We start from the raw sequence: 14,530 nt of genomic DNA, 5'->3' as shown, positions 1-14,530 counted from the left end.
GTTCTATCCCTCTTGAGAATCCTGACTAATACAGCCTCCCAAAATGCTGAGATTACAGGAGTGAGCCACAGCCACCATGCCCAGCCCCAAATTCTTAATTATACAACAATGGGTCCAGAGATCAGGACCTGGGTAGGATGTGGCAATAAGACAACAGATGGTGGATGGGGACACATGTTGGAAGTGTGGCAGGACATGGCTGAGGGAGCTCATAGGATGGTGTCTATTTTCATGGCTGAGTGTGAGGAACAGCGTAAGGTCAAGATTTCAGGTCAATGGTGAGTTTTTTAAATTGTTGCTGTGAACCCCAAAAACCTGACCCAGGTCTCAGTTAATTTAGAAAGTTTATTTTGCCAAGGTTGAGAACACCCACCCACTCATGACAAGAGCATCAGGAGGTCCTGACCACATGTGCCCAAAGTGGTCAGAGCACAGCTTGGTTTTATATATTTTAGGGAGATATGAGTCATCAATCAATATATGTAAGATGTAGACTGGTTCTGCCTAGAAAGGCAGGACAACTTGAAGCAGGGAGGGGGCTTCCATGTCACAGATAGGTGAGAGACAAACAGTTGCATTCTTTGAGTTTCTGATTATCCTTTCCAAAGGAGGCAATCAGATGTGCGTTTATCTCAGTGAGCAAAGGGATGACTTTGAATAGAAAAACAGGCAGGTTTGCCCTAAGAAGTTCCCAGCTTGACTTTTTCCTTTAGCTTTTTGATTTGGAGGCCCCAAGATTCATTTTCCTTTCACATTTCCCCCTTTTTCTTTTTTAAAATCTTTTAGAGAAAGCATTTTAGAAGAAAATGAGTCTCTGGTCCCAGGTTTCATCTGATTGCTCAAGACTAGGATGGTTTATTCCTAGACAGGTAGGTTCTGAGTTATTAGGAAAGTTCATTTTTAGCAGGTTGTGAAGTTTCATGTCCTATGAAGAGAAAATAGGGGGAGAAAGGGAGGAAAACAACAACAAACAAAAGAACAATCTGTAAAATTGATATAGGCCACATTCCTCTGAAGTCTATACATCAGTAGGCACATATGAAAGTGGCTTATGTATGTAAATAGGTTGCCATTATTTTCTTCTGAAGTTTAAGTTGTCTAGCTTCAGTTTGCAGGGCTTTACAAAAGCATAGCTTAGTTTTCAGTGACTCTCAATTAGGAAAACTTGGGGTGGAAAAAAAGAAAAAAAAATTGAAAACATTATTTTAAAGACCTATAGCCAAGAAAAATTAGAATTCAGTCCAAACTGTAGAAAATAATAAAAATTGAAAAACATTAAGCAAGACTAGAATCTACCAACAAATGTACTGTAGTTTTATGAAACATAATTTTTCTCTCTCCAGTTTTCCATTTTTACTAGACAAATCATGGTAGGACTGATTTGCTTTATTATACTTGACCTGTTTATTTGTATACAATGCAGCAAGAATAACTAGTTTTTCATGGACTTTTAAATTGGCTTTAATGTAACTTTGTTCCACAGAAGGAATCTCAGATAAGACTTCTGTAAAGCTGAGCCCAGCCATGGATTTGTACCATCAAAATACCTATGAGTTGGGTGAATTCCTCTTATCTTGAGGTTCCAAGATAAACTTTGGGCTCCTGGGCCTGTCAGAGTGACATTCTTTAATTACCACAGGTCAGGAACCCTGTATGGGGACTGGGCAGACAAGATATGAGGCCAGTTTTCCTAAGGGGCTTTTATTGGCTCCATAGGTCAAGTTTGATTCTTTAAAGTAAAGACAGCATTGCAGTCAAAGCCTTGGTAAAATAACCAGTTTGTCCAACTGTGTTCTGTTACAAATGAAAACAGATTCTTATTGTACTTATGTAAATAACTATATTTCCATAAGTTAAGAATATTCACAAGTTGTTTCCAAGTATATATAGAGAGAAACAAATATGCTCCAAATTGTGTTCACAGGAGTATACTTAATTGTTAAGAGCTGTCAATAGCTCAACAGAAAAATTTCCTTGACTCTGAAAACAAAACGAAGGATCAACGTTTTAAGAAAAAAAGTCAAAAAGATTACTTCAGCATTCTGTTAGTTCCATCTATGAAGTTAATTCCTGTTCTGCTTGATATTCATGAATATTTCAGCACTCCATGAATCCTGAAAGTTTTTCCCCTATTCTGATGTCACAGTCTCCAAAGCTATCAGTAAGCCTGCATTCAAGAGCACCCATTAGAGTTTTATAGCTGATTATAAAACCACCTTCTAAAGAGGACCAAAGCGAGACAACAATTGTCTGTGGATGACAAAAAGTTTTAGGGCAACCACAGTCAAAGACACACTTGATGAGGAAATTTGTTACCTCCATGGCACACAATAATTTACCATAACAATTATAATTATTACTGATAATGTACACCAAGTCATATCAGAATTATAGGAGTTTCCCATAATTTTGGAACATATACCAATAACATATTTATACAAATACAGCCCAAACAAAACCAAACACTATTTCATATTTGACAATGCTTCCTGTAAAATTTTTATACCAAATAAGCCACATTATGTTATTATTTTTTTTTTTTTTTGGACTTTAGGGAACCTAGTATCTTAAAAGATTCATTAGGTCAGAAAAAGACATAATTTGTAGTTTGATTTTGGAAAGTTTGTCAAACTTGAAAGGTTTAAAACACTTGATGAAAGGTCATTGTAAAATAAGTCATTCATTTGACCAAAGTGATAACTCAAGGATTTTTTTTTAAAAAAAAAAAAGGTGAAAGCCTTCATTCTTTGAGAGAGGAGACTTAATTTTCCAAACAATAAGCCCTAATAAAAATAGCATGAAGCCAATTAAATGTTTTCCAAAATTGTATTAACAATCTATGAAATTTTTATCTTGACCATAGCTATAACTTCCAGTAGCCTTTTATAACCTCTATAACCTTTATTAGGGAGTAGGTTAATGCTTCAAGAAAACCTTGTTAATCTGACACAGGACCCATATGCTGATCTTGCATCAGTGTGGCTCTGACATTAATGATTATGATTAATTTATAAAGAAATTGAACTTATTTTATCTCTCAAAATTGGCCTTTACAATCTCACACACCCATCTCTTCCACTATAGTCCCTGGGCCTTGAGTTGAATAGCTTTAATTTCTGGCTCTGTGTTTCAAGAACGCAGTTTATTTTGATTGTCATCTTCAGCAGTCCTGAAGATGAGCCTTTAATTGCTGTCAGTATTTAAGATTTAGCAGGACTTGTCCTTTTAAGTCCCAGGAGTCAAGCCCTATAACTCAATGTCACAGGGACTTTAAAAGCACATACATAAAGATATATAGATGTAATAATCATAATTTTTAAAAAATTTTATTAATCTCAGTGTTTTCTAAGCAAACCAAAACTTAATAATAATGGCATAGAAATTATTTCAATAAAACATAAAATCTGTTAAGCCAGTTACCAAAAGGCAAAAGAAAAGACCTTCTGCAATGCACAGAATATTATGTTGGAAGAAAACTTTTCCTTTAGACTTTTAAGAAAACATTGTTAGCATCAGGACACAACAAACAGAATCTGAGGGAAAAAAACGTATATGAGCTGAAGGGAGTTGAAGGAGGGCATTACTATTTCCCACCCTTTAAAGGGGAGAGAAAACCTAAAACAGCGAGATGCAGTAAAAGCTGAACTTTGGGTTAAAAACAATTCTTAAGTCTTTTACAATTTATTAAGAGTGAATCAACCCGTAAGAAAATTTCCTTGTTCTAACCAATTTTTTAATGTGTAAGTAGTTTTTTAACATCAACCCAATCTCTAGAAAGACCATTATAATTTCCCTTTAATTATAGACAACTTGATCATATATAAGTTTTTTAAAATAAATCCTCTTATTGTGACTTACACAGACTATTCAGGACATGCTTGGACTTTCTGGTTTGTCGTAAACATCCTTTTCTTTCTTTTTTTTTTTTTTTTTAATTTTACTTTAAGTTCTGGGATACATGTGAAGAACATGCAGGTTTATTACATAGGTGTGCATGTGCCATGGTGGTTTGCTGCACCCATTAACCCGTCATCTATATTAGGTATTTTTCCTAATGTTATCCCTCCCCTTGCCCCCCACCTCCTGACAGGCCCTGGTGTGTGACATTCCCCTCCCTGTGTCCATGTGTTCTCATTGTTCAACTCCCACTTATGAGTGAGAACATGCAGTGTTTGGTTTTCTGTTCCCGTGTTAGTTTGCTGAGAATGATGGCTCCCAGCTTCGTCCATGTCCCTGCAAAGGACATGAACTCATTCTTTTTTATGGCTGCATAGTATTCCATGGTGTATACGTGCCACATTTTTTTACCCAGTCTATCATTGGTGGGCATTAGGGTTGGTTCCAAGTCTTTGCTATTGTGAATAGTGCCGCAATAAACATACATGTGCATGTGTCTTTATAGTAGAATGATTTCTAATCCTTTGGGTATATACCCAGTAATGGGATTGCTGGGTCAAATGGTATTTCTGGTTCCAGATCCTTGAGGAATTTCCACACTGTCTTCCACAGTGGTTGAACTAATTGGCACTCCCACCAACAGTGTAAAAGCATTCCTATTTCTCCACATCCTCTCCAGCATCTGTTGTTTCCTGACTTTTTAATAATCGCCATTCTAACTGGCATGAGATGGTATCTCATTGTGGTTTCAATTTGCATTTCTCTAATGACCAGTGATGATGAGCTTTTTTTCATATGTTTGTTGACCACATAAATGTCTTCTTTTGAGAAGCGTCTGTTCATATCTTTTGCCCACTTTTTGATGGGGTTGTTTTTTTTTCTTGCAAATTTGTTTAAATTCCTTGTAGATTCTGGATATTAGCCCTTTGTCAGATGGATAGATTGAAAAAATTTTCTCCGATTCTGTAGGTTGCCTGTTCACTCTGACAATAGTTTCTTTTGCTGTGCAGAAGCTCTTTAGTTTAATTAGATCCCATTTGTCAATTGGCTTTTGTTGCAATTGCTTTTGGTGTTTTAATCATGAAGGCTTTGCTCATGCCTTTGTACTGAATGGTATTGCCTAGGTTTTCTTCTAGGGTTTTTATGGTTTTAGGTCTTATGTTTAAATCCTTTTTTTTTTTTTTTTTTTTTTTGAGATGGAGTCTCACTCTGTTGCCCAGGCTGGAATGCAGTGGCATGATCTCTGCTCACTGCAAGCTCCACCTCCTGGTTTCACGCCATTCTTCTGCCTCAGCCTCCCAAGTAGCTGGGACTACAGGCACCCACCACCATACCCAGCAATTTTTTTGTATTTTTTAGTAGAGACAGGGTTTCACCGTGTTAGCCAGGATGGTCTCCATCTCCTGACCTCATGATCCACCAATCTCGGCCTCCCAAAGTGCTGGGATTACAGGCGTGAGCCACCATGCCCAGCCATGTTTAAATCTTTAATCCATCTTGAGTTAATTTTTGTATAAGTTGTAAGGAAGGGGTCCAGTTTCAGTTTTCAGCATATAGCTAACCAGTTTTCCCAACATCATTTATTAAATAGAGAATTATTTCCCCATTGCTTATTTTTGTTAGGTTTGTCAAAGATCAGATGGGTGTAGATGTGTGGTGTTATATCTGAGGCCTTTGTTCTGTTCTTTTGGTCTATATATCTGTTTTGGTACCAGTACCATGCTGTTTTGGTTACTGCAGCCTTGTAGTATAGTTTGAAGTCAGGTAGCATGATGTCTCCAGCTTTGTTCTTTTTGCTTAGGATTGTCTTGGCTATTAGTTTTTTCTAATTCTGTGAAGAAAGTCAATGGTAGCTTGATAGGGATAGCACTGAATCTATAAATTACTTGGGCAGTATGGCCATTTTCACGATATTGATTCTTCCTATCCATGAGCATGGAATGTTTTTCCATTTGTTTGTTTCCTCTCTTATTTCCTTGAGCAGTGGTTTGCAGTTCTCCCTGAAGAGGTCTTTCACATCCATTGGAAGTTGTATTCCCAGGTATTTTATTCTCTTTGTAGCAATTGTGAATGGGAGTTCACTCATGATTTGGCTCTCTGTTAGTCTATTATTGGTGTATAGGAATGCCTGTGATTTTTGCACATTGATTTTGTATCCTGAGACTTTGCTGAAGTTGCTTATCAGCTTAAGGAGTTTTTGGGCTGAGATGATGGGGTTTTCTAAATACACAATCATGCATCTGCAAACAGAGGCAATTTGACTTCCTCTCTTCCTATTTGAATACCCTTTATTTCTTTCTCTTGCTTGATTGCCCTGGCCAGAACTTCCGATACTATGTTGAATAGGAGTGGTGAGAGAGGACATCCTTGTCTTGTGCCAGTTCTCAAAGGGAATGCTTCCAGCTTTTGCCCATTCAGTATGATATTGGCTGTGGGTTTGTCATAAACAGCTTTAAACATCCCATTCTTAGCCAGTCACTTTATTCTAGCAAAAAATTTATCATACAAGATTCTTTCTTACCTAAAATTATTTCGCCTTAAGCTTTCTTACCAAAAAATACCACTCTATTTCTATAACTTTCCTTACATTTCCCTTATTTCCTTGTTCCTTTTACCTTGTTTTATACATAACTTTTCAATAAACTTTGAAGTAGACAAAAATTATTCATCTTTTTAAAAGGACACTTTCTTTTTTAGAAAGAATGGTTTCCTACAATATGTTTTGCTTGGAAAATACCCAAATAATGAAATACTTATTATTTAATTTAACTTTAGATTCTAAATTATGACGAGTTTGTCTACGAATATTTATCCCATTACATTTACCTAATTATTTTATTTTAACTGTTTATCTAGATTATTTATGAAAACTGTGATAGCCATCACTTAAAGTTAGGAAACTGCCATCACTGAGACAGTGAAAAAGATCTGACCTAGCTGACTCCATTTTGCTTCTAACCTCCAAGCTGTCCTTGTTCATTCCTGGGCATAGGCTGAACTAACTTTGGGAGGAACTTAGTTTATAGTTTAGCTTTGAAACAAAGATGATAACAGTCCTTTTCCAAAACAAACCTCCTTCTTGCCTGTGGACTAGACTGCCTAAAGCCACAAAGCTAGAAGTTATGGTAATTTTACTAAATAATGCAAGATGTAGCTATTTTCATTAAACCAATATTAATGTCTTATTTATCAAAGATTAAACAAGCAAAGATCATTCTGTTTTGGGCTGGGTTTATAGTTTTGTAACCCCTATGCCAAATTTTGACACCTTATAGTATTTGACAGGGATAAGTATAAAATTGCTTGATTAATAAATCCAAACAAAAATGTATGCTAGGAATGATTTTGTTTCAGGGCAGTCATTACTTAATTTTTAAAACTCTTATTTAAATTTGCAATGTTTTAAATGAACATCACTTAAAGTAGTAATCAACAGAGGTTAGGAGAACATAACAATACTCTTTCTCTTAGAAAATACAGCAAAAATATAATTTTTTACAGTTTTGCTCCCAAACTTTTCTCTGTAATAACATGCCTCACTCGCCTTTACAATAGGTTTGTTGTGAGAATCTTGTAATGTAAACCCTGGGCATTCTGTGAAGCATTTTTAAACTTCTAGTTTACACTGACTCTTATTCAAGTGTTTTTAAAAATATGTTTAAAAAACTGGCCAGGTGCGGTGGCTCACACCTGTAATCCCAGCACTTCGGGAGGCCGAGGCGGGCAGATCACAAGGTCAGGAGTTGGAGACCAGCCTAGCCAACATAGTGAAACCTCGTCTCAACTAAAAATACAAAAATTAGCTGGGTGTGGTGGCGTGCGCCTATAGTCCCAGCTACTCAGGAGGCTGAGGCAGAAGAATCGCTTGAACCCAGGAAGCAGAGGTTGTGGTGAACTGAGTTTGCACCACTGCACTCCAGCCTGGATGACAGAGCAAGACTCTATCTCAAAAAATATATATATATATTTTAAAAACTGTCCTTCTTCTCTTTCCAATATTTTTACAATTTCCAAGAGATTTTAAGGATCTTGAGAGAACATTTATTACAGAAATATCTACTACTATTACTAGTCAAGAAAGCAAACTTAGGTAAAGGAAAGACTTAATATTTTGTCCTATATACATCTTAATCATCCTAATGGTAAAAACTCACATGAAACTTTAAGATACAAGGTGATATGAGAACCTCAACATGGAAAGCTGTCACTATAACTACAAGCAGTATACAAACATGCTTCTACTTTTACCTACATAAGCTGACAGATGTTTAAAATACTAGGTTAACAAAGATCTTTTAGTAAAGTGACTTATGCAAGCTTAAACTAGCAAGGATTAAGGATAAACCCTTACTAATTAATTGGAAGATCTGTGACATATTGTATATTTCATTTTACAAAATCAGAAATAGTTATTTTGAAACAAGACAAGACATGGTCTACCTGTCAAAAAACCACCACTCAGAAATATTTTTCATCCACAACACAGGAAAAACATAAAACCATTTAAATTTCATATTGGCACCAAAAAGATTAACTGCCCAGCCTTCTTGGATTAGAAAAACTAAAGCTGAGTGTTAAGTAGTTATGCAGGCATTTGAACATGTCTAAGCTTTTAAATCAGTAAAATGCTTTCTAATAATTTTGATTACAAAAGTAATACATACTTATAAAAATTTAAACAGGGCTGGGCGTGGTGGCTCACACCTGAAATCCCAGCACTTTGGGAGGCCAAGGTGGGTGGATCACTTGAGGTCAGGAATTACAGACCAGCCTGGCCAACATGGTGAAACCCCATCTCTACTGAAAGTACAAAAATTAGCCAGGCATGGTGATGGGTGCCTGTAATCCCAGCTACACAGGAGGCATGGGAGGCTGAGGCAGGAGAATCACTTGAACCCGGGAGGCGGAGGTTGCAGTGAGCTGAGTTCACACCACTACCCTGTAGCCTAGGCGACAAGAGTGAAACTCCATTTAAAAAGAAAAAACAAAATTTCAAACAGAACAAAATGAAAAAAATACAAAGTGAAAGGCCCCTATAAAAACCCCTCTGGGGCCCATCCCCCCACCCCCTCAAGTGAAACCACATTTAATAATTTGGTGTATATCTTTCCAAACCTTTTGTTCTACACGTGTAAAAAATATACATGCTTTGATTTGGCTCAGACTGTACATAGTGTTTTCCCTCTTGCATTTTACACTTAATGTATCTTTGACATCTTTCTATGTCAGTGCATGTTGGCTCGATGATATTCTATCATTAAATACCCTTCCAAAAATGGTAAAATCACTTTAAAAAATCATTCACACAAGTACATATTTACAATTTTAAAAGAAAACAGACAGAACCCCAAAACACAACAACAAACCTCTAAAAATAATCTCTATCTTTCCATCAGCATGGAACAGTTCATTCCTTTTTCACACAAAACGAATTAGGTGATTGGAAAGATTAACTCTAATCTCCACATTTATATACAGAATGTTCTATTTGTTAAGCCTATCTGAAAAGAATAAAAAATTCAGATGATTAATTCACTTACACTTAGAAATTAAGTCAATATACTATGAATACACATTGTGATCAGTTATAATATGATGCTTCTTAGTCTAGGGTTTCAATTAAATAACAGTAAAAAAAAATTGGATAAATAAGACAGCTAATAACTGAAAAATCCAGAAATTCAAAGATTATAGTGCCAACTAAAACACTGCCATTTACATTTTTTTTCCTACTTGGTAGCAAATGCTAATGGAATTCAATCCTGATTACTTAAAGTCAGTTCACATCACACATGCAATCAGGGTAATAAGAACATAACATGCCTACTATAGTGTTAGATTAAGACATAAAATTTTTTTGCTTGAAAGTAGTGACTGCATACCACTTGAGGCATTTGTCAACCACTTCAGCACATTGTTTATGAGTGACTGGATGTCCATAAGGAATAAAAACGACAGCAATATTTCTACCCATACAGATTTTGCAAAGCTTCTCCTCTTGCAGGTGTCTTAACTGCTCTTCAGTACTACTAATCTCTTTCTGCACTGAAGTCTGACTTGATTCGTCTTGTGTACTGTCTTTCTGAGCCTTCACTGGATCTGCAATCAGAACCTCAAGTGATTTATAGTTGGTCCCAGATGTCTGAATTTTTTCCTCCATTATTTTCTTAATGTCCTTGAAACTGAACCCCATTCATATAGCTTCTTGTACCATAGGATTATGGAAGATGGTATCAATTTTTCTAGTTAGTGATGGTGTTTTTTCAGCAGTTCTTACCAGACACTCCTCAAGTGAATGGGATAAATGAATATTGTTTATATATTTTCGTGTCTTCTGTTCTAAAAGATATTTACACCCTGGATGCCATTTATCATGTTGTTCCCAAGGGTCTTCGTTGGGCTTCCAATCAGTTAGCCCCCCTCCACAGTGAAAGCACTTTACTTTATTACCTTCACCTAAAGCATAAAATCCAGCTCTTGCAAGCTGCTCCTTGTTAACTGAATATATCCACATCCCAAAAGTAATGATCCATGCTTCATAATCTGCCACAGATGGATGGATGGATGGATGGATGGATGGATGGATGGATGGATTTCTTGGAGGATTTGTTGAATTTGGGAAATTCCACGCCAGGACAGCTGGCCCAAACTGCCCGCGACAATCTGCTCGGTACAAGGGGAGGGTCCTGGAGAGGGTGCGGCCTGAGCCCCAATCTGGAAATGCCAACTTGGCTCTGCAGCCAGGCCTTAGCCACTTGGGTCTGGCATCCCTACATTAGTGCCATCCCTCCATTAGTGCCATGCCAGCTCGGGGTGCTGCCAAGGTCCTGCCACTTCCCCAAGCCAGAAGGGGGCGGCAGCAAGAAAAAACGAAGCCTTCGAACCACCCCCCACCCCACCAACCCTCACCCCACTGCACCCCCACTGGTTCTGTAACCCAGAACCTCTTGGCAATTCTTAAGACATTCCAAATAATTTTAAAGCTAGCTTATTTATTAAAGATTTTACCTAAGTTATATAAACCTGAAAAAGCATTTGACTTCTCTTTTCCTTTTTCCTGATAAGGTATTTGATTCAAGTGCTTTTATTGTCTTAAGCCAATTAATTCGCGCTCCTCTATATATTTTCAGTAGTGATAAACTGTGTACACAACACATAAATACAGAGATGTATTAGGCATGCCAATAGAAGTACATCTTATAGATTCATAAAGACTTTTATTTTTTTCCTACCTTAGACTTTCAAGTTCTTGATAACTTGTTTCACTACTTTGGCAGTTGTCAGCTAAATAGCCCTAAATCTGCCTATTAAAGGAAGCAACTCTTAGACGAAAATTCAGATAGCAAAATTTACATCTCAAGGTACAGAGAGAAAAAGTCTGGTGGTGCTAGAGGGAGATTAGGGATGGATGCCAAATCAACCATAAAATTATAGAAATCTACCATAGGGGCCAGGCGCCGTGGCTCACGCCTGTAATCCCAGCACTTTGGATGGCCGAGGCGGGCGGATCACGAGGTCAGGAGATCGAGACCATCCTGGCTAACACGGTGAAACCCCGTCTCTACTGAAAATAGAAAAAAAAAAAAAAAAATTAGCCGGGTGTGGTAGCGGGCGCCTGTAGTCCCAGCTACTAGGGAGGCTGAGGCAGGAGAATGGCGTGAACCCAGGAGGCGGAGGTTGCAGTGAGCCTAGATCGCGCCACTGCACTCCAGCCTGGGCGAGCGAGACTCCCTCTCAAAAAAAAATTTAAAAAAAGAAAGAAATCTACCATAGGACTGTATAAGGAGACCAATTTTATTTACGTTGTAATACCTAACCTTGTTTTTAGACTCTCCCTTTCTCCCTTAATCACCTAGCCTTGTTTCCACATGAATAATCTCTCCCTTAGCTGAGAAAGCCAAAGGAACTCCATTTCGCTCCTTCATTTACAAGACATCAAGGACTCCTTATCCACCCCCTTCCTCAAGGAGTTAACTTGTGTACGCTGACTCTCAACATATCAAAGAGTCCAATTAACTGATAAGGTACTGAAGCAAGCAATGTACAAAGTACCCAGGATTTCGCTCAAGAGATAACACCATAAAGCCTTGAGTTTGTGTCCGGCAGAGCCCCCATACCTAACATCTTATGATAGATTTAGAGCCCCTGCACCTGAAACTGTTTCCCTGTAACCATTTGTCTTTTTAATTTTTTTGCATGTTTTTACTTCTGTAGAATTGTTGCAGCTGAGCTCCCCTCCCCTTCCTAAACCAAAGCATAAAGGAAAATCAAGCCCCTTCCAAGGGGCCGAGAGAATTTCGAGCGTTAGCCGTCTCTCGGTCGCCGGCTAATAAAGGACTCTTAAATTCGTCTGAAAGTGTGGCGTTTCTCTAACTTGCTCAGGTACAACAACACCGAGACTACCTATCTTTTTTTTTTTTTTTTTTGAGACGGAGTCTCACTCTGTCACCAGGCTGTAGTGCAGTGGCGCCATCTCGGCTCACTGCAACCTCCGCCTCCCGGGTTCAAACGATTCTCCTCTTTCCTCAGCCTCCCAAGTGTCTGGGACTACAGGCGCGTGCCACCACACCCAGCTAATTTTTGTATTTTTAGTAGAGGCAGGGTTTCACCATGTTGGCCAGGATGGTCTCCATCTCTTGACCTCGTGATCCGCCCACCTCGGCTTCCCAAAGTGCTGGGATTACAGGCGTGAGCCTCTACGACCAGCCAAGACTACCTCTCCTTTAACTGGATCTCTGAGCTCTGGGCAGAGCCCACCCTGAATCCTGGTCTCCAAAAAGGGAAAATTATTAGGAGGCTAGACCATATGATGCTTTTACAGTGCACTTAAAAAAAAGTTTTTTTTTTTTAAAGACATTTCTACATGTCTAAACTACAGTCTTCCTTGAAAACCCCTTCTGTTGCAATAGCTAGTCAAAAATACAATAGTCAAAAAAATCAGGTAACACAATACAAATGCAAGCAGTTTAAGAGCTGAAATGAACTTGTCTGTTTACACTTAGGGATTCCATAAGGAAAAATAGAAGTTTCTCCCCAAAAGGGAGCCTGGCACCTTCTCCATTTTCTTTAAGGAACCCCAGGCTATTATAAACTATTTTAGGTCTCTCATGCAGCAGACGGTGCAAGAGAAAGGAGAGACAGCAGAAGTAAATGAAGAAAACAGAATCCAGTCAATAGAGAAGAAAAAAACTTTTGCTCAAAAAAAAGACAAGCTCCTAGGAAAGAAAAAAAAAAAAACATGAGGGCCATTTAAATACAAACACACATACATACACACGAACACATCTTGGATGTTAGCTTTTAATTAAGCTGACTTTTAACCATTGAGGTCCTTTAAAATAAATCTTTTAAAATCTTGTTACGACATTTCAGCTAGGACAAATTGCTGCTATTTCAGCATCACCAAGTATCAAACCAGAAAAGGCTTGATTTAGGAACCAAACCCAGGCTGTCGTGGTGGGATAAAAGGCAGAACCTTAGCTATGGAACTACAGCATGGAGCGACAGCCACTGCTCTTTCAGTTTGGCCTGGCTAGCAAAAAGGTGGCCTTGTTATGCAAATAAAGCCTGTTTGGTGGTCAAAATCAAACATCTTTTCCTTTTTCTTTTTTTCTTTTGCTGGCCCTTTTTTCCCCCACCATACCACGTTTGTGTGTGTGGGAGGGTGGGAATTTAGCCACTTCAGAGGCCTCATTCCCCATAATTTGGAACTTTCCTTTGGATTTGATCAAGTCAGATAGAGTAGGTCAAACCCAATGGGAAAAAGACTGAAACAGCAATAAAAACAGAAACAAACAAACAGTTAAGCAAAATAAATGATCACCCAACTTATATGATTACTGAGTGCTCTAATGGTAAGGAGAAATTAAGACCAGCTGGTTGTTAAACTTTAGCCAAGACAAAACCCCAATTCAGCTACTTACCTAGGGATGGGTCTCAGGCTGAAGACTGCTCACTACCATTCTAGAAGCAAGAAATAAAACTTGAACTCGTCTTACCTGTGTAGCAGGACAAGCCGCAGACAAAATCCCTCAGACACCAAGTTAAAGAAGGAAGGGCTTTATTGGGTCTGGAGCTTCGGCAAGACTCATGTCTCCAACAACCGAGCTCCCCGAGTGAGCAATTCCTGTCCCTTTTAAGGGCTCACAACTCTAAGACGGTCCACGTGAGAGAGTTGTGATAGATTGAGCAAGCAGTCGGTACGTGACTGGGGGCTGCATGGACCTGTAATTAGAATGGAACAGAACATGACAGGGATCTTCACAGTGCTTTTCTTATGCAAATAACCGATTAGGTCAGGGGTCGATCTTTAACTACCAGGCCCAGGGTGTGTCACTGGGCTGTCTGCTTGTGGATTTCATTTCTGCCTTTTAGTTTTTACTTCTTTCTTTGGAGGCAGAAATTGGGCATAAGACAATATGAGGGGTGGTCTCCTCTCTTACCTGCGGGGAGTGAGCTCAAACTCCTTAAAGGAGTTACCTGCCTTCCATCATCATGGAAGCAGGAAATCTTGCCTTCCTTGTTGGAAGCAAGTAAAACTCAAAACAAACAAACAAAAAAACAGGGAGTTGTACAGCAAAATAAACTTTTGATTTTGACCAAATTTTGGGAGATCAGGAATTCTCTGAAGGAG

General features: G+C 38.4%; 1 protein-coding gene across 1 annotated transcript; it reads right to left on the bottom strand.

The window, feature by feature from the left end:
* Positions 1 to 327: 327 nt before the first annotated feature.
* On the bottom strand, positions 328 to 13,264 carry LOC100455106 (baculoviral IAP repeat-containing protein 8-like). The gene is given in 2 exon segments (XM_054546702.2): positions 328 to 10,667; positions 13,260 to 13,264. Coding segments are annotated over 2 exon segments (936 nt in total). The 3' UTR covers positions 328 to 9,736.
* Between the last annotated feature and the right edge of the window lie 1,266 nt (positions 13,265 to 14,530).

The sequence above is a fragment of the Pongo abelii genome, chromosome 12 (assembly GCF_028885655.2).
Source record: "Pongo abelii isolate AG06213 chromosome 12, NHGRI_mPonAbe1-v2.0_pri, whole genome shotgun sequence".
Lineage (NCBI taxonomy): Eukaryota > Metazoa > Chordata > Mammalia > Primates > Hominidae > Pongo > Pongo abelii.
The sequence above is the reverse complement of the archived record's forward strand: the minus strand, read 5'-3'. Positions and strand labels throughout refer to the sequence as shown.